Below are 24,297 nucleotides of genomic sequence, written 5' to 3'. Positions count from 1 at the left end.
TTTTGTTCTAAACAGGTGAAAAATCTTGTGTGTGCCACCAATTAATTTTTATGCACAGAAATGCTTTTTGGGAAGAGGTGTGGTTCATGAGAGGGTGATTGGGGCCATGATGTATATTTGCTGTGCAGAGGTGTTTTGTGGAACGGATGTTTGTTATGATGATGATGTTTGAGTGTAAAAGTCATGGAATTATGATTTTGCTTCCAGGGAAGGCTCGCACAAAAAAGCAAGCCAAACAAATTTCTGCCAAGCTGATGATTGACAAGATAAGGGAACATCTGGCCATGGCCTCACCTTTGATCAGTGAGACGAGAACGGTGAAGCAAGCTGAGAAGGTTAGTGCATCCTTTTTACTGGTCTCCATACCTATTGTGCCACTCAATTAAATAGTTTAGATGACTCAAATTTATTAAATTTTTATCTGATACTCGGTTATCTAGTAAAGTATTCTAGCTATTCCATTTTATGTAGACTACAGAAGACTCTCGTTATTACGACATTCACGGGACTGAAAAAGCAGAGGTTCGTAATAACGAAGTTCGTATGAATGTTTCTTTTAGGAATCATCGAATAAAAAAAAACATACTTTGTCAAAATTTCTTGTCTCTTCAATCTCCTAAACTTATAATCTTCAGAGTCAAGTGTGTAATGTACGCGATTAAATTATGCACAAGTCCTCGATATACGAAGAAGATGCGTTCCGAGACCTTGCTCGTAAGTTGATAAACCTATACAAGGCATCGAGAGATCTTGCAGAATGCAACACTGCATCACAATCGTGCGTTAACTCACGATTGTGACTAACTGATCTAGCTTGCAATGTAGCCGGTGCCGAAAAAATTCGCTTTGTGCGGGAAGAAAGAACGGGCGAAGCGCTGAACAGTTCCTGACTTCAAACCAGATTAAATGATACTTTGTGCAGCCCAAAGTGCGAGTTCCTGTACATCATGTCGTGTCGCATCGGCAAACTCAATAGGCACCAAATTTTAAATTTTGGGCACTCTTGAATTTTTTTAAACGTCATATCTCTGAAAGTTCGTAAATCCAATGTGCGTAGGAAGAGGACTAACTGGACGTCCAATTTGCGAGCATTAATGAGTGGGTCACCATAATTCCACAGGAATGAAGCTTAGTATCTGATGTTGCGTGCATACTGAAGTACATATCCCCTACTGAATGAAGTACCATAATTGACGCTCTTGGGCACAATGCACAAGGAGAATTTAAATGGAGTGCAATGATGATAAAGTAGCGTAGTCTATTTCCACCTAAATGCCGTTGCCTACTACTAGTGGAACTTCGTAATAAAGTTCATTTTGTAATTGCCAGGACCGGATCAGATTCGTATTTTCAAAATAATGAAGATTTCTTATTAATTTTTATTTTACATTAGATTGGGTAGGCCTTTTCGTCGGGACCAACGACTTGCTTCGTAATAACAAGAACTTTGTAATAACGATGTTCATATTAACGAGAGTCTACTGTACAACATGGATCAATATGAGAATAGCGTGGCAAGTCCCATCCCAAGTTCGACTTCCCTCTCCGCTTCTCTACGAGGCCTACTTTATTTCATTCCAGCGATTAATCCTAATCTCTTTCTTCCCCTTTCTTGCTTGTCTAACACTCTCCCCTAATCTAACGCTGTTTTCAACATCCCCTCCCCACTCAGTACTCCCTACATCCACCCCTTCCATCTCCTCCGTATCTTAAGCTTTCTCTCCTCACCCCCATGTCCAGCACTTTGTGGTCAATCTTCGTCAGCATCATCGTCTCAGTTACCCCCTGAACCCAAATCCCTCAGGTCTTTTCCTTTCCTCCTTCCCAAGTGTAGACCATGCTTTGGCTCTGAATTGTGCTGTGCTCCCTTCGCTAGACTTTTCTTTTTACTCATACGTAATGATGCTCTCTTTCCTGTTCATGAATGTTTCCTTCGCTATGGCACTTGCTAAAAATGAAAAATAAATGGAGAATGTATTCTATCCCTGTGGCGGGATGACTACCCGAGTAGGGGAACATTGAAATTAAGCATTGCCTTTGCAAACATACTTGGGAGCTTGAAATGGCATTCTTTAATTCTTTCACTCCAAATCATGTCTGTATGTGTGATTGAGTTGTGTGCAATAGCTATTCACGGTTATTCACTTCCATTCCCCACTTCGTATTGCGGGGGTGTATTGTTGCACTAGAAGTATATTTTGCTGTACAGTGAAATTAAAAGAAATACCGTATAAGTGCGTGTAAGAGGCGCACCTTTTTTCCCAGAAATTGCAGCCGAAAATGAGGGTGCGCCTCTTACACAAACTTCTTATCTTCCCCCCCTCCCCTTCACCGGTCGCAAGTCCAAGGGGAACTGAGTGGCCTTGGTTTTCAGTGTGAGTCAGTCATCTGAAACCCTAGGTCAAAAACAAGCGGCAGGCAGGGGAGTTACTCCCTTAGTGACGTATTTTTAAAATGCTCCTGTTTGAATTTCTTTTAAGCATTGCGCCGTCACGTCGGTACCCCAGAGGTGAACATGGAAGATCGCGCAGGGTTTTTCGCTCCGGAGGGCTCGCAAAATTTACTGCCACGAGTGGGCATCCCACGGCATTTATACTGCACATAGTAATCGCTTATCAAACGTAGAGAAATGCATAGTGTTGAAGGACATACCATTACGCTGAGCACATGATTTTTCAAAAATCATCTGCAGACGCTAATATGAGGATTATTGCAACTGAAAATTATATTGGTATCAAAACCTGCGCTTTAAAAAATTCAAACGAGTGTGTTCATTGTTGGACTAAATTGTGGATGGAAGAAATCAGGAATGCTTATAAGTGAGGAGCGCGGAAGGAGAGGTCCAGGGGAAGGAGCGCGATCCCTCCGTCTTCGAAGCAAGCAACGAAATACGGAGGGGAAGGAGCGCGCGTGCTCCCTCCCCTCCGTATTTCAAGCTACGAGGCTATGAGCGAAGGAGCACGGGAAGAACACGTCCGATCTTGCATGTGACGTCGTTGTATTCAAAGCAAAGGGGCGAAGGCGCAGCAATGTGATATTCGCAGTTTGCGTTGCCTTAAGTTTCCAGTCCATCTCGTCTTGTTTGAATGCGCTTATGCTATGCTTGTTTCTTCCGAAATTGTCCTGTTGGGACTATTTTGAATATTAGTAGCCTTGTTGTAACTATAAATCTTTGTGTCAAACAATTAGAGCTTAAAAAACTTAAATTCTGTCAGATATGCATCGCGTTAGATCTCTTTCTTTTTTTCAACCTCGTGAGTGTCATTCAATTATTGAAAGCTATCGAGATATCTTCGGGCTCAGTAGATGACTCACCTAGCATTTGGCCTCCATAAACTGGGAGATCGATCAAGGTCAGTTAGTGAGATGGGGTAGGGATGAAACACGTTTCCATTGTTCCCCTGTAACTTGATGTTTACCTATTTTCCTGTGGGGTCTCGGAAAGGAAGAAAAACGGCAGAGGCATTGGCTGATGGGGGGCCGAATGTGACTCCACTAAATCTACGACGTGGTTATTATCCTACGGCGCTGAGATTGCCCCGATTGTTGTATAAGCTCTTGGGAAGGTTCATGCTATGTGCCTGTCGTGTATTGCCTTAAAATTTTCACGGCTGCAATTCTATTGCAGTACTCCTGCGAGAGCATTTAAACTAAATTGTTCGTGAATAGGACAAGCATCGTAGAGCAACGGCGTATGCGAAGAGAGGATCGGAACTCTTTCTACTCTCTCTTATGCCGCTATTACCGCCTCAGTTATCAAAATTTCGTCTTTCAATTAATATTGAAAGAGGAAAATTCGATAACTGTCGAAATTCCAGGTGTACTGTACTGGAATTTCGACAGTTATCGAATATACGTCTGCAACACCGCGGGATAGTATAAAAAAAATGCCGCAAAATTTTTTTCTTCATAGCTTTGATGCTCAAAATAGGGGTGCGCCTCTTACACACGCTTATACGGTATAACTGTGGCAATCCATGTTAGCTCAACCTCTCATCTGGGCTCACTCAGATTCCTTCCTAGTATGGCTCGTTTGGTACCTTTATAAGCAATTAAAAATGCACCAATTGCCTGAATTTTAGCATTAGTAGTAAGATAGTTTAAGGAATATCTACAGATAAACGGCTATTGCTCAGTCTCACTTTGTATATCGATGTATAAAAAACTGCAAACACTGACTGACTCATTGTCAAAAAAGATGATCACATCGGCAATATCTTGGGAGGTTTCATATGTTCAGAGGATCGTATTATGAAGCTGACGAGTAGGAAAGAATGAAAAATATTTTGAAGGAGTGACCTTTTTGTACCTGAAAAAATTTCAGTGTGCATAACGCGTTTCACATTTTGTTTCACATTTTGTTATGCGATTATATCCTTCATTATAAATTTTCTATGATTTTTTGCGCTGATAAGCCTGTCTTGTATAGCTGCTATTGCACCATCAGTTTCAATCAGGTATTTGACTGTAAGGTGTCCATACATTTTTGATGAAGGAAGATGTAGAAAACATTCCATACAGCTGTTTCCTCCATCATCCACTCTCCTCCTCTCCTGCTATTTTTACACTCGCTGTTTACCATGCAGTGGTGAGCATTTGTCATTATATTTCTTTATGGACTTATGGAGAGTGCTTGTTTCATATTATAGAAGAAGTACAATACACTCCCGATTATCCGGACTAATGATGGGGAGATACGACACGAATCATCGAAAAACGCGGATTATCCAAACTTTCTCTCAAATGTCTTGCAATGTTCATAATTTACGTAAAACAAACAATATATTATTATTTATGCAGTTATTCTGTTATTTAAGAGTGCTTCCCGGACTCATTGAAAGCTTTCTTCGCCAGTTCGCGGTCTTTTTATCGGCGACAATATGCTTTTACTCGTATAATTAATGCTCCATGTAAGGCCTGGTTTCGAAAACCACACATCCGTGGCTGTGTGATAACGGATACTGAAAAGTGGTTTGCACAAATGCTTCAAAACCATTGCGTGACGTCGGAAACTACACTGTCAGGCTCCATGCCACGTAGTCGCATCTCGCACAAGTTGCCCGCGTTGCAACTGCTGCGGGACATGTGTCCGTGATCATGGAGCGCGGTCATACTCTGTGAGGCTTGGAAAACAGGAACACGGTGCTCCCGTGAATGCAGCTTGGGTCTGATTGCTTCCGTTTTACGAAGGGAAATAATGACTGCAGTGTATCCTGGTACATATTATAATGGAGTGATTCTGGTGATTTTATGTTCAGTTTTATTTTTTTATAAAGATCGCAGAAGAATTGAGCGAGAGTGAAAACATGTACGGATAATCCGGAACCCGGATAAACCGTAGCCGGATAATCGGGAGTCTGCTGACGTAATTTCTAAGTTTTTCAATGTGTTTATTGTGAAGATTAATGTTAATTCTCTCCTGCCTCTTCCTCGTTTTATGTACGTTTCTTATGTACGTTATGTACCTTGCAATTGGAGAGTTTGGGTGACGTGCTTTCATATCTGTCCACATTTTTCTTGCTATTCTATTCAAGTCATGTTATTCTGTTATGCTATTTATTCAGTTGTGCTGTTGGAATGAGTGTGAACCTGATGTTTTATTCCTCAGTGACTTTCTGGACGATGGTCTTTTCCTTGGTTATCATTACTTTTATTTTTATTATGGCAGGTGAAATTTGAGGAGAAAAATTATCAGGCTGCCATTGATGGCTACTGCTCCATCAAGGATAAAGATGGTGGGAGTTCAGCTGGCAAGAATGTGAGCCAAACGCTCAGCACGTCTCACCTGATGCTGCAAGAACTCTACGGTCCTCAGCTGTCAATTTTGAGAGGTGTAAGTGTGTGTGTACATAGTTGGCTCGATGGGGTATATTTTGCGGTCGAGCGTTGCTCTGCAGGTCAGGGCAGTTGGGTTAATGGTTTGGTTTTGGATAGTGATAAATAAAAACTCTTGATGAGGACTGTACATGCTTTGAAGTGATGCATTAGAACCTGAAAAACACCTCCCAATAAATCATTCCATCTCCGTAAGCTATACTTGATGAGGACTGTGCATTAGGGTAGGCCGAAAAAAGGTTTTTTTTCCTGATCAAATTTGCCCTATGCGGGAAAGTTGCGAAAAGATATAAGGATCTCGCAAACAAATTTTTTTTCAAATCGGATAATATTAACCACTGCCACCCGAGCTCTAAAGTTTAACCCTTTCGTGCCGAATCCCGCACCTGTGCGGCGAGGATTTTTTTTCCTCAACTACGAATGCCACACCAGTGCGTCCTGAATGTTCTTACCCTAACCAACGAATGCCGCGCCTGTGCGGCACAGGTCGAAAAAAGTGACCGTGGCGGACACAATAGACCCACGGACGCGGTCGCCCCTTGTGATCCGCCTTAGCGCGAGCCCAGTCCCTTCTTCGGCCGCTCAGGTCGACCCTTTCCTATCCTCTCCACGTGGTCAACTACTGTTATTTGCAGTGTGTTTTCCAAAAAAATATTTGTTGCGTACTTTTGAAATTCAATGCTAGAAATGAATTCATCTTTTTTTGCTGACCACATGGAAATTTCAAACAAAATTCTAACGTTAATCTCAACGGAGTTATAGAACTACAAGTAATTACATTAAATCCGTCTAAATCAACGTTAGAACTTCGTTTAAAATTTCTCCACGCTCAGAAACAAAACACAAAATTCATTTTGAATGTAAAAAAATCGGTGCGAGCAACAAATATTTTCATATATTTTGCATTAACATTTTAGCCAGTTGACCGCGAACTCGTGCTAGGAAGGGGCTTTTAATCCTTCTAGGGTCTGGGACAGAGGCAGAGGAAAGGGATCGGTGCCCTCTGAGTTGGGTCCAAAAAAGGTTAGGGAGGTACCCACTGCCTTTAGTCGACGCGGAAAGGCTTCGTACAGAGGAGTAAAGAAAACTTTCAAGAGACTCGTATTGAGGAAGAATTTCCTTCAACGAAGGTCCGGCGCGAAAGGGTTAAAATTTTGTGAAAAATCAGGCTGATTTCAGAATAAAACGGCTATGAAGACGAATTTAATGAAAATATGGGATAATGGATAATATCAAAGAGTGGATACATGTTTATAGTTTATAAAAATGAAATTTGAAGTTTATTTGACAAAATATACGGTTCAAACAATGTCTATGAGTTAACAACAAAATTGTAGTATAGACCACCCGCACAACAAAACTCATTTTTGCATACGTTTCTAAAATTCCATTTTGGGGGCTAAATCGCAGTTAAAATGATATTTATTTCGATTGAATTTAAGTTTTTAGCAAGTCTTCATATGGTAGTTAATAATCCCACAAAAAGTAAAAATAAGGTGAATTATTTTAAATTATCATCAATCATAATGACGAATTACGTACCTGTGGAGCTATTTAAAACAAGAAATTCAACCTTTCAACAAAGGAAAAAAAACCTTTTTTCGGCCCACCCTACTGTGTATGCGTGAATTTTTGCAAACCACGAGAACAAGATGGAGTGAAGTTTACTTGGTCTTGCGAACTTTACTTGCTTTTTCCGAAATACATGTTTTGGCTCTTTTTCATGCTAAATGTCGACCTATCCCAGAGAAAAATCCTATTAGCATGAATTTTTTGAGATGGTTTTGTAGGAAATACAATTACATGCAATTAAAAAGGTAACGTGCTCCGGGGTAACTGGGGCATGGGTCGATAAATTGCATATTTATGGGAATGTTAAGTTTATCTGGTTGGCAATCGTACTTCTCCTTCTTTTGTTCTTTGAGCAACATCTTACCTCATTTCGAGCCATTTAGTGAATTTGGGTTACTGTGGAATTTTAATGTGGAGATTTTTCAAAGCAACGACCTGTCTCAGTGAGAATAGCTGGTTTTCATTGTTATGCAGTAATATAATATAGCTGTCGGGGTTATGGCAATCATTGAAAAAGTCGTCATAATTACAATTAATATCGGTAGTTCTCATAGGATCGCCTTCCTGAACTCTTTTCACATTTAAAATCAAGAAAATGAGCGCTACATTGAAAAACTATACCATGTGAATAAAAATCGCAATTTTTCATAGATTTCCCGAAGACGATTCCATGATTACGGCGTCTATCTCCCGTGATTTATCCTATATACAGTAAAACCCCTCTTTTACACTTTTGAGGGGGACAAGGGAAAAAAGTGTAAATCGCGGGAAAGTGTAAAATCGAGGTTAGGCACAATTTAATGAAAAATAACCCCTTATATATAGTTAAATGTTCTATTTTTCATATGAATCATGTTCTAAATGAATAGTAAGTACAAAACCTTAAATTATGATAACAAAAAATTCTTTATTAGTACTGAATTCTCAGTGAGGTAGATCATACAAAACATCAGTCTTCTGAAAGAGATCCTTTAACACAGGACGATAAATAAGTAAATACTGATAAATACGGATAAACATTTTCCATTAGCTCCATAAACATAAAAGAATCTTCTAAAGTAAAAATATTTTAACCTTTGGACAAACTAAACAAAAATATTTGACTTAAAATCCATTTAACATTTAATTAAAAACAATATGTATCAACTTAAACTCTCCTAAGTCTTCTCAAAATTTAAAGCAATTAAATATATATCACAGAATTTATTAAACATTCTGGGGTGAATTAAGTGATGAAAAAAGAAGCACCATTACAATATGTTCTTTTAACTAGCCTTCTTCTGGAAATATTCCATTATCTTTGTTTGCTTAGTCATTTTATTAGTGCAAATTATTTCTACTCTTTTTTTCTATTACGTCCAACAGCTCTAATTCTTTCTCATTTCCTGCAACAGTTGATAAATGTTGCCTCAGTGCACTGACAGCAGACATAGCATTGATTGTGCTTTCTTTTGGCATTTCTGTATCATCATCATCCTCCTCACTTGCTGTCTCATCACTGTCATGCACGTCAATAGCTTCATCAATAGTAAGTGACTTACATGTTGATAACATCTCATCCACTCCCACAAAGTCTGAAAAACTTATTTCATCTCCAAATAATGACAACTGATCATCGGCTCCCAATGCTATATTACCACCTCTCCCTTCTTCTAATGATTCTTCATAGTCCTGTTCAAAGTTGCAGTCTTCTGAAAAACTAAATCCTGCTTTTTTAAAACAATTTGCAATTGTGCCCTCATCAACTTCTTTCCATGCTCGTGCTACGTAGTGTAGTGCATCTAAAACAGATACTTTGAAGTTCTTAGGGTCCCTCCCACTATCTATAAGATTAATTGCTTTTCTCACTAGAATCCTGCGGTAGTTGGATTTGAATACATGGATTATCCCTAAATCTAATGGCTGTAATTGGCTGGTACAATTTGGTGGGAAGAACACCAGTTTTATATTCCTCAAATTCATATTTTTTGGGTGGGCTGGGCATTGGTCTAAAAATACTACAATTTTTCGGTTTTGTCCACCCATCTTGGCATCTAGAGCCTGCATTTGTTCCTGAAATAAATGTGACGTCATCCAAGCTTTGGTATTAGCGGCATAAGTTGTGGGATATGTCTTGATATTTTTAAAACATCTGGGATTTTTGGATTTTCCAATGACAAATGGCCTCAACTTTTCACTACCATTAGCATTAGCGCCAAACAATACTGTTAAACGAGCTTTGCTATGCTTTCCACCATGGCAAGATTCACCTCTAAACTCTAAAGTCTTATGGGGAAGTGTATTGAAAAAAAGGCCTGTCTCATCTAAATTGAAAATGTCTTTTGGAGCATACCCTTCTGTATGCTCACTTAAACAATGTTCCTTCCACTGTGCCACTGTTTGGGGATCAACACTATTGGACTCACCACAAATTGTTTTGTATACAACATTATGCCTAGTCTTAAACCTGCTTAACCATCCGTTTGAAGCCTTGAAGTCTTCAATTCCCAGCCTCATTGCCACATGTTGCGCTTTTTCCTTCAGAATAACTCCGCTGATGGGTATGTTAGAGGACCTGGTGCACTGAAACCATTCTTTTAAAATTTCTTCTAGTCTATCATATTTCGAGTACTTCACATATTTTCGCCTCTTTGCACTGGGTCCGCATTCCACTGCACTGGTTTCTATGTTTTTGCGAGTTTTAACAGCAGTGTTTAATGTGGACACTGGAATCCCAAGTTCTTTGGCAAGGGAAACGCGTGAACCTACATGCGAGTCAACTCCTCCCAAAATTCTTATTTTATCTTCTATTGAAAAAGTTTTCCTCTCTCGTTTCTGGGCCATTCCGTATTTGATTCGCGTTTATAGATGCTGTCACAAAAAGAAGCAGGGAAAAAGAGATTACGATTAAAACAACTTTTAAATTAATCGTCAATATTATCGTCAAAAAGCGTCAAACCAATCTTAGGATTGTTGACTAATGATGATGAAAATTAATCGAAGAACTTGGTAATAATGTACGCGAAGGAGAACACCCAGTGCGTGGATCATCACGAGAACGACCACGAATATAAACATAGCGTCTATATTCGTAACTACGATGCTTACAAGTGAAGTGGAAAACCTACAATACTTACCACCAACAAATGGAATGAAATTAAAACTTCGCAAACAACCTGTCTTAGGAAATCCCGCGAGTGGTCAGAAACAAATGATGAAGGAATTATTCTAGAAGTTCAAAGAGGCCGTATTAATGATAATGGCGCTAGTGACAGGTATGCCAAAAAAGGCGAGGAGGTTGTAAATACAACTTCTTTTCCTATATTTACAACCTTCTTGCAAAAAGTTTATCCCTACCTCCAATCGCTAACTCTCTTTCTTCTTGATTACGGTGCGCTATCCGCCATGTTCCCTTTGGCGTAAATAGCGGGTCATTTGAAATTTCGTTAGCGTAAATGCGGGGAAGACTTAACATTGTAGAGATACTTAAATCATCGGGACTTGACGAAAATGTCGTAAATTGCGGGAAAACGTATATTGCGGGGGCGTAAAAGCGAGGTTCTACTGTATATTAACAGAACGAGGACGAGTGAAGCTCAGACAAGCGAAGACAAGTCATTTCCTTTCTCACAGCATACTCGTAGAATATAACAACAACCCGGAGTAAGTCAACTGGTTTTTTAAGCATCATAAAAATTGGGAAAACTTATATTGACTTTAAAATTACGGCAACAGCCGTAGACATTCGCTTCTGGAATGATACCATATCGATAGTAAAATCGATCGATATATCGATTGATGACACGCAAGATTATTAGATTGCGACGTAATTGCAAGAAAATTTTATATTAAACAGTTGAAATTTACTTTCAAAATTTGTCTAATGTCGTCTGCTTTCTTTCCGAAATCAAGTGTTTTTAAGCTGAGCTTCGCGTGGAGATCCAGAGGATCGTCTGCTCCCGCAACAGTAGTCAAGTAAATACGCACGACGTCGAGTGTATGGAGCAGTACTGCTTTAGATAATGTGGAAATCGTCTAAGACCGTTAAGACTCATTTCTTCATCATGATAACTCGTGCAATAGCAACAATGGCCCACTCACGAACTTTGTGCGCAGAAGTGGGCACTCCCAAGCGCTCAAAAGGCAACAGAAGGCGAGGAGCTTGGGGTGGGGAAAGTTGGGGCTTCGTATTGGCTGTAGTTTTTCATAGTCAGGCATTCCCGAAAAATGGCCGCATTTTATTATTCAGCACATCACAAGAATTCAGAAATGCATTTGGATAAATTACGGTCGAAGAAAGAGATGTGGAACGAATGGAAGAATGTTAATGGCTAATAATAATAAATTAAATCATGAATTTAGACTTTTGCGACCCTTAAGAAGATACTAGAGAACGAATTGCGGGTTGCGTCACGGCAAGCAATTGAGCGTACTAACCAGGAAAGCGCAATTTTTTCAAACATACTAACCAAATGCCTTTACCTGTATTTTGTTCGGATGGTACCGGGACCGAGGGAAATCCCTGTACTAAGGAGGAAAACGTACTAAGGAGGAACGTACTAACCAAGTTCCACTGTATTTGGTTTTAGAAATCCCAGTTTAGACCACTGTTAATGGTCACTTTTAACCTCATTTGAAAAAGGCCAGATTGGCAGCCATGCGATGCCACTCCACATGACATCACTAGATGCTATACGAGTAGGTAGGAGTTTTACGTCATCTGAGATTACCAATGCATGCATGAGGCACAGAGCTCAGGGAAACATGTCTTAATAACCACCTATTAAAACTGGCTAAGGTCGGAAAGTTTCCTTCGTTTGATAGGGAATTTATAATCCTTATTTAAACCAAGCGCTACTTGCTAGCAGGGTACTCTACGCTACCGCCATGCTTGGCAGCAAGCAGCCTGCATCGTAGCAGCGGTCATAGCCTCGTACCCAGGTGGCCTCACACAGAAACAGCTAGATGTTGCACAGGCTTTTCCCATCAGCCATAATTAACCATCGCATTTTCGTGCGCTTGAAATTTTTCACTTTTCATTTAATCTCAAAAAATAGATATCGTCATTTAAACATCTAAAAGTGTGAAATATGTACACCCATGCCTCGTATAACGCAAGGGATGCGTTCCTTGGGGTCTTTGCGCTATACAAATTTGCGTTATATGAGAGCGTTTTAACATAGGGAAGATAGGATGCGTTCCTGGTAGCAGTGGTGTTGGGTATTGAATTTCCTCTAAACCAGATATATTCATGTTAATAGCCTTAAAAAACGTTATTCATATAAACTGTTTAAAGTTTAAAATGTCTTTAAAGTAGAGATGGGTCGAATAGCAGATTTCTCGAATTCGAATATCGAATTCGAATATTAAATCATTGCTCGAATATTCGAATACCTCGAATTTCGAATACCTCGAATACTAAATGATGAATGCTGGAATGTTTGACTCGGTTGCCTATGCAGCAGGCAACACAAGATTTTGGGGAGTAATTTTGATTTCCTTTAAATGATTCGAACAGGAATTTAGCTGATTAATGAATATTTTAATTTTATGGAAACAATTGGGCATATCATTAATTCAACTAACATCGCTTTACCCCCACTTCTGCTGCCAAGTGCTAGCTGACAATCTGAGGCATTTTGCAAAATACAAGCTCTATTCTACCGGATTTTCTTCAATTATTTTCAGTCCATCTTTGGGAGTTCTCACGAGATAAGAAGATGAATTGGAATTGCTATCAGGGAGAAACCAAATATTCTGAGAAAATATAAAAAAATTTGTCTGGGACTGTAACAATTAAGATTTATAGCACCACTCATTAATTGTAACTTGATATATGCTTTCGGAAAAAAATACCGCATCAACTTCCGAGAAGCTCTGCTGCTCTTATCGAGTTTCGCCAGAATGCTAAGTCTCCGTCGTATTTTGACATTTATTTCTTTGCGTAAAATGCTTAAATAAACTCAGAAATACGTCGTGTTTGGTCTTATTCTTTTTGAAATTACGCGCACAATACTAATATTTCAATTCAATAAAGGTGTAACATCAATTGACGAAAGTCATTCTTAGACACCTTTTGTGCTAATAGATGACTCATGCAGCGGTTGACCTCCACAGAAATGGGGAACTTCGAAGCTGGTAGGAAAAAAAAGGTCAGTGGGGGAGAAAAGGGAGAGCCGGAAACACGTTTCTATTGTTCTCGTGTAACTTGGTATTTTTTCGAAGCTAAGGTCTTCGTAATATGATCCCTGCGCGAGCTGTGACTTTTTTTTTTATTTCGAAGAAGAGGAAAGCCTCAGAGGGGGGGGGGGGGGAGCTAGTGCTGAATGGAGAGGGATACCGGATCTTGGGAAATGCGCTAATGTAAGTATCCCACGGTACTCGCACAGCAGTTGACCTCCAGAAATGGGGAACTTCGAAGCAGGTAGCCAGAAAAAGGTCAGTAGGTGAGAAAAGGAGGGAGGGCGTGAAACACGTTTTTATTGTTCTCGTAACTCGATATTTTTTTCGAAGCAGGGGTCTTCATAATGCGATCCCTGCGCGAGCTGGGACCTTTTGTTTGATTTCGGAGAAGAGGAAAGCGTCAGAGTGGGTGAGGCGAGTGCTGAATGGAGGGGGATAGCGGATCGTGGGAAATGCTCTAAGGTTGCTATCCCACGGCACTGAGGTTCTCCTGGTGGGGGGAATCGGGGATTTTCGGATTTTTTCACCCGACCATTTTCGGTTCCCCTCTTCGAACTCTTTTCACCGCTAAAATCCACGAATTTGATGTAATTCGTCAACTTGCGTAAAACGGCGCTGCGAGCACTAAATGACTAGTTCTCTACATTTTTCCGAGTCAACTACCAACGACGTGCGTGCGACAGTGTATGACGCGAAATTCAAAGTATTCGAGGTATTCGAGGCGGTACTTTTCGCATAACTATTCGAAACCTCGATTATCGAATACTTTCTAATATTCGAGGTATTCGAGTATTCGCGGATACTATTCGCACATCTCTACTTTAAAGATAGTGGGCACGCATTCAAAGACTTTTATACTCGTAAAAAAAAATTTGCACGTGCTTTTGAAATTCCCTCCTGTTGTGCGTGTGGTCTACCATTTGCTATCTCAGGGGTTCGTAATGCATTGTAGGCAGTTGACGAATTTTCAATTCAGCCTAAAAACCATTATTGTGTCACCCAGGCCCCTTTGTCGCTCATCCAAATAACAGGCTAGTGCTAATTTGAATACCATTTCATTGCTCGCAGAGTTTGTGAATGATAAATCATTTTAATTTGAAGTCCTCCACGGCATTAGCAGATATGTGAAACAGTCTTAATGCCTTGAAACCTGACCCAGTTTTCCTTCCCTGATAATGAATGAACGAGATTGCATTCTTTCCCAAAACAATATTGTCTCGTCAACACTAGTTGAGGGGGAAAGGAACCAATTTCAATCACTGCTTGGAGTTCATCAGAAAATGTTGCGGTGACTGCACTATCAACACTTTCAGATTCACCTGATATTGCCGCACTGAAAATACCTGCCGTTTAAAACTCTGGAACCAACTGGAGCTTTCACTAAATGTCTCGGAGCGATTACCACCCCTGTCTTTTTGTACAGATTCACGATGAACTTTCCGTAAGTGTTGACCGCTTGGTTGAAGTTGGTACGGCTGAGGTCACTGATGTTTAACTTTGTCTTTATTCAGAATAAAGCATCGTGAGTTTAAACTTCCACGCAATATCGCTTTGACACTCTCAATTTTCAAAGAAATTGACCTCTTTCAATTTCTCTTCTTGGTTTATGGTTTTTCTTGATAACTTCTTGATTTTTCTATCTGTATTCCTATTTTTTGCCATTGTTCTCTTGGTTTTTACACTGTATGGCTCTATCGAAACAACTGCTGGGCAACTGCTGCACTGTATACTTGAGATGCAGAGTGCCTACTACTGCTGGGAGGGAATGAAGTCATTGTGTTTGAGATTCTGTAGCGGACCCTTTTATGTGTTTATGCTATTCATACGCAACTCAGCCACCGCTCCATTTCTCCCCCATGAATACCGAAACCTTGAAGGCTTTAGTGTAGACCCTCTGCCTGGAAGTCAATCGCCCGATAACCTATGACGGCAAAAATTACGTCTCAAACCGTATTTCCACTAGGTACACGCTTAATTAATGATCTAAATTAACTGCAGGCATCCCCCGAGTTACGTATGTCTCGACTTACGTAAATCCGTACTTACGTAAGTGATAACCGTATTTCAAGTGATTACATCAATTTTTGAATGAAGAGCGCGATGAAGTAGATATTCGCTCTTATACCCAAATGGCAGAAAAAATATCGAATAGTTATCGAGTTTTTTACGTGCTAAACAAAATAAAGTGACCCATTTTTTTTATCATTCCTCGAAGGAATTTTCATTTATTTCTGTAGAAAAATCGCTTATAAATCCCAGTTCACCAATCAACGTGAAAATTTGCAGTTCGAGCAATGGAAGTGGTTGCGCTCACTCCTGTAGGATACAGCTTGTTACACAGCATACGCACCCCAACTCCGACTTTCAAACATTAGAAATTGTATCCTTAAGTTTGGACATTTCCATCTGTGGAATTAAAAGATAATGAAGTACGAGCAGAAATCTTTATTGCGGAAAAGAATTAGTTGACACCCACGTGAAGGCATTGAAATTTTGAGTGTTAGCAATGAACGCTGCGAAAAAGTGAAGAAAAAGTTGACACACGATATTAATTGCGTACTTGTTTACATGTTTCTGACGACTGATTTACCGTGTTGTATTTTGCAAAGATTTTATTCAGCTGATTTTTCTCTTTCTCTCATATTGTGTGCCAATGTAAATGAATACTGCGTTATTGAAAGCTTTTCCCCACTAACTTTGTTGCAAGTTAATGACGGAGTTGGCTGAATAAAAGCTCACTTTTTATTAGCTTCGTGCATTTGAAATACTCTTCGATGTTTCCAGCGAAGTAATTATTCAAATGATTATATTTTCACATCATTTTATTGAGATATGAGAGAATGAAAGTATGTTTGTGTGCGTGAAAGATTGAGTGTATGTGCGTGTGGATGTGTCTAAGAATATAGTGATTTACTGGTATTTTTTTGTGTTATTTGCTCGTAATCCTTGAAACCCCTCGTGCATGTATTAACTGTGACAGTGAAACCACCGGATTCGTCAATGTACGTAATATATAAAAGGCAGAAGATATAATGATTAAAGGCAAGTAGACAATGCAAACTATGGGCCCTTAGATCGCCAGGGTTCCCACTCAACCGTGAAAACCTTAAAACCGTGAATTAGCCGTGAATTTCCTCTACCGTGAAAAAACCGGGAAATAGCCGTGAATTTCGTCTTAAAACCTGAAAAATATCTCAATCTTGATAATAATACCTTCCCAGAAATTTTCATCTTCGTTCGTAGCTAGCGCACTTCTATTCATTGTGGCGAGCATCGTCGCATGCGGTCGTATGGGTCAGAAAAGCGTGGGAACGAATGTTGCCTGAAGAAAAAAACATCTTTCCCCAGCGCAGGCCTTTTCTCTCCCCCTCCTGAAATATGACACCACTTCTCATCAGCTTGCTTACTTTCCTCAAATGGCTTGGTTTCCCCTCCCTCGGTCACTGCTTAGTCCCCCTTCCACCCAATTAGCCTTCCCACTGGCTGCAGCGACCACTTTCGAAACTAAATCTAGTTGGTCATTGTGTCGAAAAATTTGAGCGTTTATTCAACACCCTCAATCCTACGACTGGAAGACCGCTAGCCTTGACAACCTGCCATGCGCTGTGGACACTACGCTCCCTGCGTTTGAACCGGGTGACAGCGAGCTTTCGGCGTGACGTTACTAATTCTCGCGCATTGCGGCCCTGAAAACGAGAGAAGATTTCCGCTTATGGCAACACAGCATTACACGATTGTCGCATGCGTCGACCTGGAACTTGCCAGTTTTACGTCGCAACCGGAAAGTTTGTGTGGAGTTATTTACTGTCGGTGGGGATCCAGTTCCTCCGCTTTGTGCTATCTAAGGTAATGCTGTTTGTTTGTGACGTTAAAGCCTCAATGCCGTCGCGATATAAACTGCTACATAGTCTCACGAATACAAGGATCAAGAACTTTGCTATTTCCTTGATCCTTGTATTCGTGATATTATGGATTTCCACCAAGTTACGCCCTCTACGATTAATTATGCTACATAGTCGTTCCATTTTTCCCAGAGCAACGGTAAGAAGGGAACATGATTTGCCTCTGATTAGAGAGATCGATTCAGTTTTGGTTTCAGAGTATTACAATAGCAGAGAAAAGAAGTCATTACACTGCCGCTTTCAAAAGAAAGTTATACGGTGGAACCTCGATCTATCGTTCCCGCATTGATCGTTCGCCGTTTCTGGTCCCAAATAAAGTTCCTTATAGACAATTTAATTTTTTACCGCATCTATCGTTCCCTGAAGTATCGTTTCTCGCATTGATCGTTTGAAGATCGCGGTTCCGACGCAGAATTTTCCCGCATCCATCGTTTGACGAAAATGAGACGAAATAAATACAATGTGTCATTTATGGCTAATAACGACAAGCACGTAGTTGGAATCCTCTCCAAGAGATGGAACTACCATTGGGAGAAGCTCAGTGCCGTGGGAAAGTAACATTAGCGCATTTCCCAAGAACCTTTATCCCCCTCCATTCACCATTCGCCTCCCCCCTTCTGACGCTTTTCTCTTCTTCAAAATAAAAACAGGTCCCAGCTCGCGCAGGGATCTTATTACGAAGACTTTAGCTTCGAAAAAAATATCGAGTTACACGAGAACAATAGAAACGTGTTTCGCGCTCCCCCCTCTTCTCACCAACTGACCTTTTTCAGCCTAAAGTTCCCAGTTTATGGAGGTCAACTGCTGCATGAATCACCTATTAGCCCAAAAGGTATCTAACAATGATATTCAGTAATTGCTATTATGCTTTTATTAGATTGAAATGTTAGTAATTTGCACGTTAAAAAAAAACGAGACCACACATGACGTATTTTAAGCAAGGAAATAGATGGAAAAATACGATGGTGATTTTTGGCGAAACGCGATATCCTCGTAGCTGAGCTTACGGCAGTTAATTCGGCATTTTGTTCCGAAAACATGATACCAGGTTGTTATCAGTTATCAATTTACGAGCTATACTACTACTAGTAGTCTCACTTGTCAGAGTTACTGACGAAGGGATATCTTCTCAGGATTTTTGTTTCTCCCTACTAACAATCCGAATTCATCTGATCATCTTGCTCTACGCTAATTAGAAAAGAATGGGCATCTTTAGGGTAAAAAATTTCATGGCGCAGTCATATGGTCACGCTTCGCCCTCTGCAGTGTGCTCTGCGTACCCCCGTACGCGATAGCATCAGTTCCGAACTTCACCTCGTACGAGTGGTTCCCTACTTTCCGGGGTGGCTGGACTTCGAACCACCGAGTGTTTTCCATGTGAGTTTAATAGAGTCATTTTCACTAGTTTAATTTTAGTCGTCTTCCGACCATGGCCCCTCCGAAGAAACTATTGAGAACTTTAAGAGATGGACTGAAAATAATTGAACATGAAGAAAAGAATCCGGGCTAGATGCGCATGAATATTGCCGAGCGCCTTGGGTTGTCCGCTAGCACATGACGGTAGGGGTGGGGGTAGAGTGAGCTACCTGGAGAAAACAAGTAGAGATATGAAGGCGAAGATCCAGGTGGGCGTGCCGCTGACGATTAACGCAACATTGTTCACGCTTTACACACTACCTCAATTGTATTAAAAATATATTCATTAGACAGGAACAATTCAAGTAATTGACTATTTTTGGCCTTCGTGATCCATCTCAAAACCAGTCACTGCACCGGCGAATGCGGTTGTTTTAGGCACAACATGCACATTGCTCTCGTGAATACGTGTACTGGAAATGGTGTTTGATGGATAAGAATTTTTACATCTGACTGAAATCCATAATAGCAGTGTAAATGCCGAGTGGAGAGCAAACATTCAGAATTTTGAAAGAGACATGGGTCGAATCAACAATATGACGTATGTATCTTGATAAAGTACTACTATTCCTGTTATTATCTAAAATATTGTTTTGAAACCTTTAATGAATTTCTTAATTACTCGCCAAAATCCTGCGTTTCCTGGGACATAGGCAATCTAGCAAAAAAATTAAGCATTGATCGTTTTTCCGCATTCATTTTATAATCGTATCGTTATTAATAAAGAAAAATTGTCCCCTAGTGGAGTTCCAAAAAAGGAGGGTAGAGTTAGAATCGTGTTTGTCTTAGATTCGTGCTAATACGGTGTATGAAATTGTTTTTCGATTTATTATGTTCTATTAACAATTTTCATAAAATATTTTCCGCTGAATAAGAAAGAATCAATTTATTATAATCTATAAACAATTTAAATAAAATATTTTCTGTTAAATAAGAAATATTGGGGTGGGGGAAATTCGGTTACTGTGCAGTAATAACAACGTGCGCAAAAAACAATCTCTCAGCGAGGAATTAAAAAAGGACCTCGAGTGTCCGGACGGAAGAAGGTCCGAAGGGTATTCGGCGTCCGGGCAAGAGCGCGGTTGGGCTGGTCCTTTAGTCGGCCTTGAATTTTACAAACGATAGATCACGTCATAACAGATATCACTTTTCATTGCGGCGTTAACATTCACGGCGTTTTTCGCGTACGTTAATTTTCTGTTGATATACGGCCAGTGATTTTCTTATTGTTGGCTTATTAACGGACCGTGAATTTAGCAAAATTGAGACCGTGAAAACCTTAAAAAAACCGTGAAAACGTGAAAAATAACCGTGAAAACCTGGAAAAAGCCGTGAATTTCATTGTTCAGGTAGAGTGGGAACCCTGATCGCAGTATAACATAATGAATCAATTTAAGTATTCAGTTTAGTAATGTAGCGCTGAGATACCATACTTTCCTGAATCCATGGGATCGGTCAATTCGGGGAATAATATTACGCATTTTGATTGGCAATGCTCGAGATGCAACTCTTAGACTATATTAATGTTTATTGATTTTATATCTAATAATGTAAGAATGCGCGGAAGAGTTCATGAATATTGCAGTGAATTGAATGAAGCTTCACCGAGAATTTACTGCGCATTTTTCAGCTGAGAATTCACCCCACCGATTGAAATCTCTGAAGCACTAACTCAGAATGTTCGACTTGGCAGAGTCCGCCTCTGGTGTTTGTGTTTTGAAAGGGAAATCCGTGAGGTCTCCGTAACCGTTCTGATACAACGGCCTTTACATTCATAATAATCAAAATAGCTGTGTTAACCAATATTTTTTCTGATAATTTAAAGTACTTTGATAGATCCAGTTATCCAAAATAATTGTGGCAGTGCTCAAATGGGATTTGCCATGGGGTGATCCAGTTACCCTCAAGTAGTGGGGTAAGTGGGGTCAACTGAGATGTGAAAATAATATTAATATAAAATATTGTTTAATGGTAGTAATTAAATTCAAGTCACATGATGTGCTAGTCATATTATTGTCAAATCTACGTGTTTATTTTCACCCATTCACTGGAGTTATCTGTACAATAAATACATATTTGAAAATGAAATGGTACTATCACATTGAAAAACTATGCCCCAGTTACCCCCGAGCACCATATACTGTAAAGAATGTCAGTGTTTCATCAATGCAATCAATGTTTTTCCTCTATTTATGTCTTTATTACGACAAGCCAGTGAATGGTGTATAGTGGAGATGATATTAATTCTGAATGAAAGGATGTACGAACTACAGCTGAATACCTCAGGGAATGCACCTGCTAGATACTGGCAGGATCTTCGATGCCTCAATGACTGCTATGGTGTAAAATGTTTTCAATCATCCAAATTCCTTGCTTTTGGCACTTTGATGTCTTGTTTTAATTAAGATAGAGTGAGAAGAAATGGTGAAAGTGAAGGATTTGTTGGCATCTTCACGTAAGAAAAGGAAGAAAAATGCAAAATGACTATACAGATGTGAATATCCTTTTCATTGCTAAATTTCAATGCGAAGATTTTTCTCTGACGTAACTTGTATTTTCCTCCTTACGTGTACTGAGTTCTTTTGGGGAATTGTGATTTTGGGTCCAAGTGTTTCCATTGGTTAGATGGCTGGCAAGTCAATAAGTAGCCAGCAGAGAGAATGATGCATTTATTTTTGGAAACCACTCTTGTAACACTCTGCTTGTCTTTGCTTTCAGTTTGCGTTGAGCCACACACCCAAGGAGACTTTGGAGAAGTTTGCAGAAGGGAATGACCTTCCTCTTGATTACATGTTCATGAAATCTAATCGTAAGTGCACTCTTGTGTATGCTGTGTGGCTGACTCGAGCAGCTCTTTAACATTATTTCCAAACACTGCTTCTGAAAAGTGACTTCCCACACAGTTAGGCAAAGTGGGTTTCAATCAAGGCTGATGCTGGCTGTGAAAAACTCTGGTGGCTCAGTTTGGATTCAAACCAAAGTCTCTTAATTGCCACTCCTAATTGCAGTGGTTTGCAGGGCAGAATTTTTGGTTTCTGGTAAGGTATTTTTTTTCTCCCTTGGGTGGGGTGTGGCCTCTAGTTGGGTTGTATCCTATCATAAACCTCTTACTGTTGCGGAATCTTCTGCTTTTATCGATAACAATTTAATTAGAAGCTAAAACTATTTTCCTAACTTAAATTTTTTCATAAACGCGAGATTTTTCCATTTTTTTCAAATCTACATTATATTCAACCTATTTTTAGAAGATTCCATGTTGAGTGAAGAATGAAGGTGAAACTTTGAATTTTTGTTGAAAGGATAAATTTGATTTGATGCCTGAGAAACCTTTAGCTTACTCAAGAAACTGCAAAAATTAGCCGGGTAATCTCAGTTGTTGTTCAATGGTGTTTTTGAAAGAACAAGTCGTGGGTTGATGTACGCGTTGACCTAATTCTGCTCTCCCTTGTACAGTTGGGAATGCATTGTGCGCTGCTAGTCTGGGTACCACTCCGGAGTTGGTGAAATTTGGTGAAGGTCCTGACAAGAGTGCAGCTGAAGAGATGGCGTCGGTCAATCTTCTTCACGCTCTGATGATGATGATCGGGCGCTGCGAGGAGAGGTGACCATAAAGCGCAGCAGCTCTGCGCTTTTTCAAATAACGGTGGTGCAGTCGACCACCATGTGGAGAGTTTGAGTACTTCATAAGCAATGGATTATCGCCCATACCTCGGACATTTCCTGCTGTCACGACGTACTGAAAGAAAGTATCGTGTCCAGCACTATCCGTAATGAGCTCATACTGAGGAGTAAATCCCTTTCTCAGCATATACTCATTCAAAGTTGACATCGGCGTTTTGGCTGTGGCCATGATGTACCGGTTTACGCCCCAATTCTAAGGTAGTGTTTCAACCTAATACACACAAAATAAAGGGCATGAGAGTTAACCAATTCACTACAACCATAAACACGTGAGATGACTTATTACATACCTCTTAAATTATTCAGCACAATACACTTGTCACGACACACAGTTAACCACCAGCCCCGATACCGAGCGCGTTCCGAGATTCACTGGCAGTACTGCCGGTGCTGCCAAACCGTTCCGAAATCAAATGGCAGTACGGGCAAGGGGGCGACAGAACTGCGATATATCGTATAGAAAACCTCTTTCGATTCGATTTTTCCGGAGCCCCAGTGGTCCAACGGCCTACCCAACATAGAGGCGCTGGTGTAGCCTGTTTTTCTGTGCAGTAATGAACTGGGGGCTGCCATATTGAATCTCGATGTAAACAAACGTGATATTGAGGCTTATTGATAGTCATTAGTGTTAACTGCAGACTTTTTTTATTGCTTATAGTGTCCCTTACGATTTTGGAATGTGCTCGATGAAGGATACGAGTCTCAATGATCTTGGTTATTGCAAAATTGCATGGGTATGAAATGTATTTGGTGATGAAAATGTGAGTAATTCTGTTTCCTTCATTATTCCATTTTGATTTCAACCTGTGATTAGCTAACCTTTTCTCATGTTTTCAAAATTTTATGGTGTCTTGTATTCCTTATATTTCAATATGTTTTTCATTGTACTTGCAGTTTTTCTAGTGTTCAAACTACTCATTTATCGCTAGTGCTATGCTTTCGTTTGTTTAATGCTAATCATTTTGTTGGTTATGTATGTAATTTGCTATTTCAACTCTGTCCTTTCAACTGTTTAATTGTCATTAATTGAGCATTATTCATTAAGTGTTCTACGATGTTTACATTTCTTAAAACTTTAATCTCTTTCATTTTGAAGTAAGAACTTAATTTCTACTACATTGGTATAAAATATTCTTCACTTTTCTCGTTTTCTACTTTTGGAATACTTTCTTTCGTATAAGTGATTGATATTAACTTATAAGAACCTTTCATTTTAAGACTCCTCTGCCAAGATATGTTGCATATCTTAATGGGTACTCATCATGAACAACTTGTTGACATTTGTAATTTTCAGTTGTGTTTTGTCTCTGTTGGTTGGTTACCAAGATTGTTTGTTGATCTGTATTTGTTAACAATCCTTATGTGTGTGAAGTTAAAATACGGTACTACTAAAACTTTTAAAATATGAAGAGTTATTGCATTTAATTCATTTACAACTACCAGTGCTTTCCAATAAAATACCAACAGAGGTTATGGGCCCAGATATGTTGCATATCTTAATGGGTACTCATCATGAACAACTTCCTACGAAATAATGTCCTCCTTTCATAATTAAATAATTATCTTCCATGAAATGATATCCAAACTTGCATGCTTATTTCTAGTGAAGTATTGTTATGGTCTATGGTTTCAGGGTTAGCATTGTTTTCCCTGTACCAGAGCTATTGCAAGATACATCTACCTCAAGGAAAATTGGGTCACCCTCTTTGTCTATAACTGTGGAGTGTTT

The 24,297-nt window shown here is 39.7% G+C and overlaps 1 protein-coding gene across 1 annotated transcript in view; it reads left to right on the top strand.

Moving 5' to 3' along the window:
- Positions 1-22,676, top strand: part of LOC124165697 (RISC-loading complex subunit tarbp2-like) — a 47,223-nt gene extending 24,547 nt beyond the window's left edge. Inside the window, exons 5-8 of the mRNA XM_046543182.1 lie at positions 208-335; positions 5,669-5,833; positions 21,606-21,696; positions 22,341-22,676. Of these exons, the coding sequence (XP_046399138.1) occupies positions 208-335; positions 5,669-5,833; positions 21,606-21,696; positions 22,341-22,492 (536 nt within the window). The 3' untranslated portion in view covers positions 22,493-22,676. The remainder of the gene's footprint in view (positions 1-207; positions 336-5,668; positions 5,834-21,605; positions 21,697-22,340) is intronic.
- Positions 22,677-24,297: the final 1,621 nt, after the last annotated feature.

The sequence above is a fragment of the Ischnura elegans genome, chromosome 9 (assembly GCF_921293095.1).
Source record: "Ischnura elegans chromosome 9, ioIscEleg1.1, whole genome shotgun sequence".
NCBI classification, from domain to species: Eukaryota; Metazoa; Arthropoda; class Insecta; order Odonata; family Coenagrionidae; genus Ischnura; species Ischnura elegans.
Note: the sequence above shows the minus strand (reverse complement) of the source record. Positions and strands in the feature narration are given on the sequence as shown.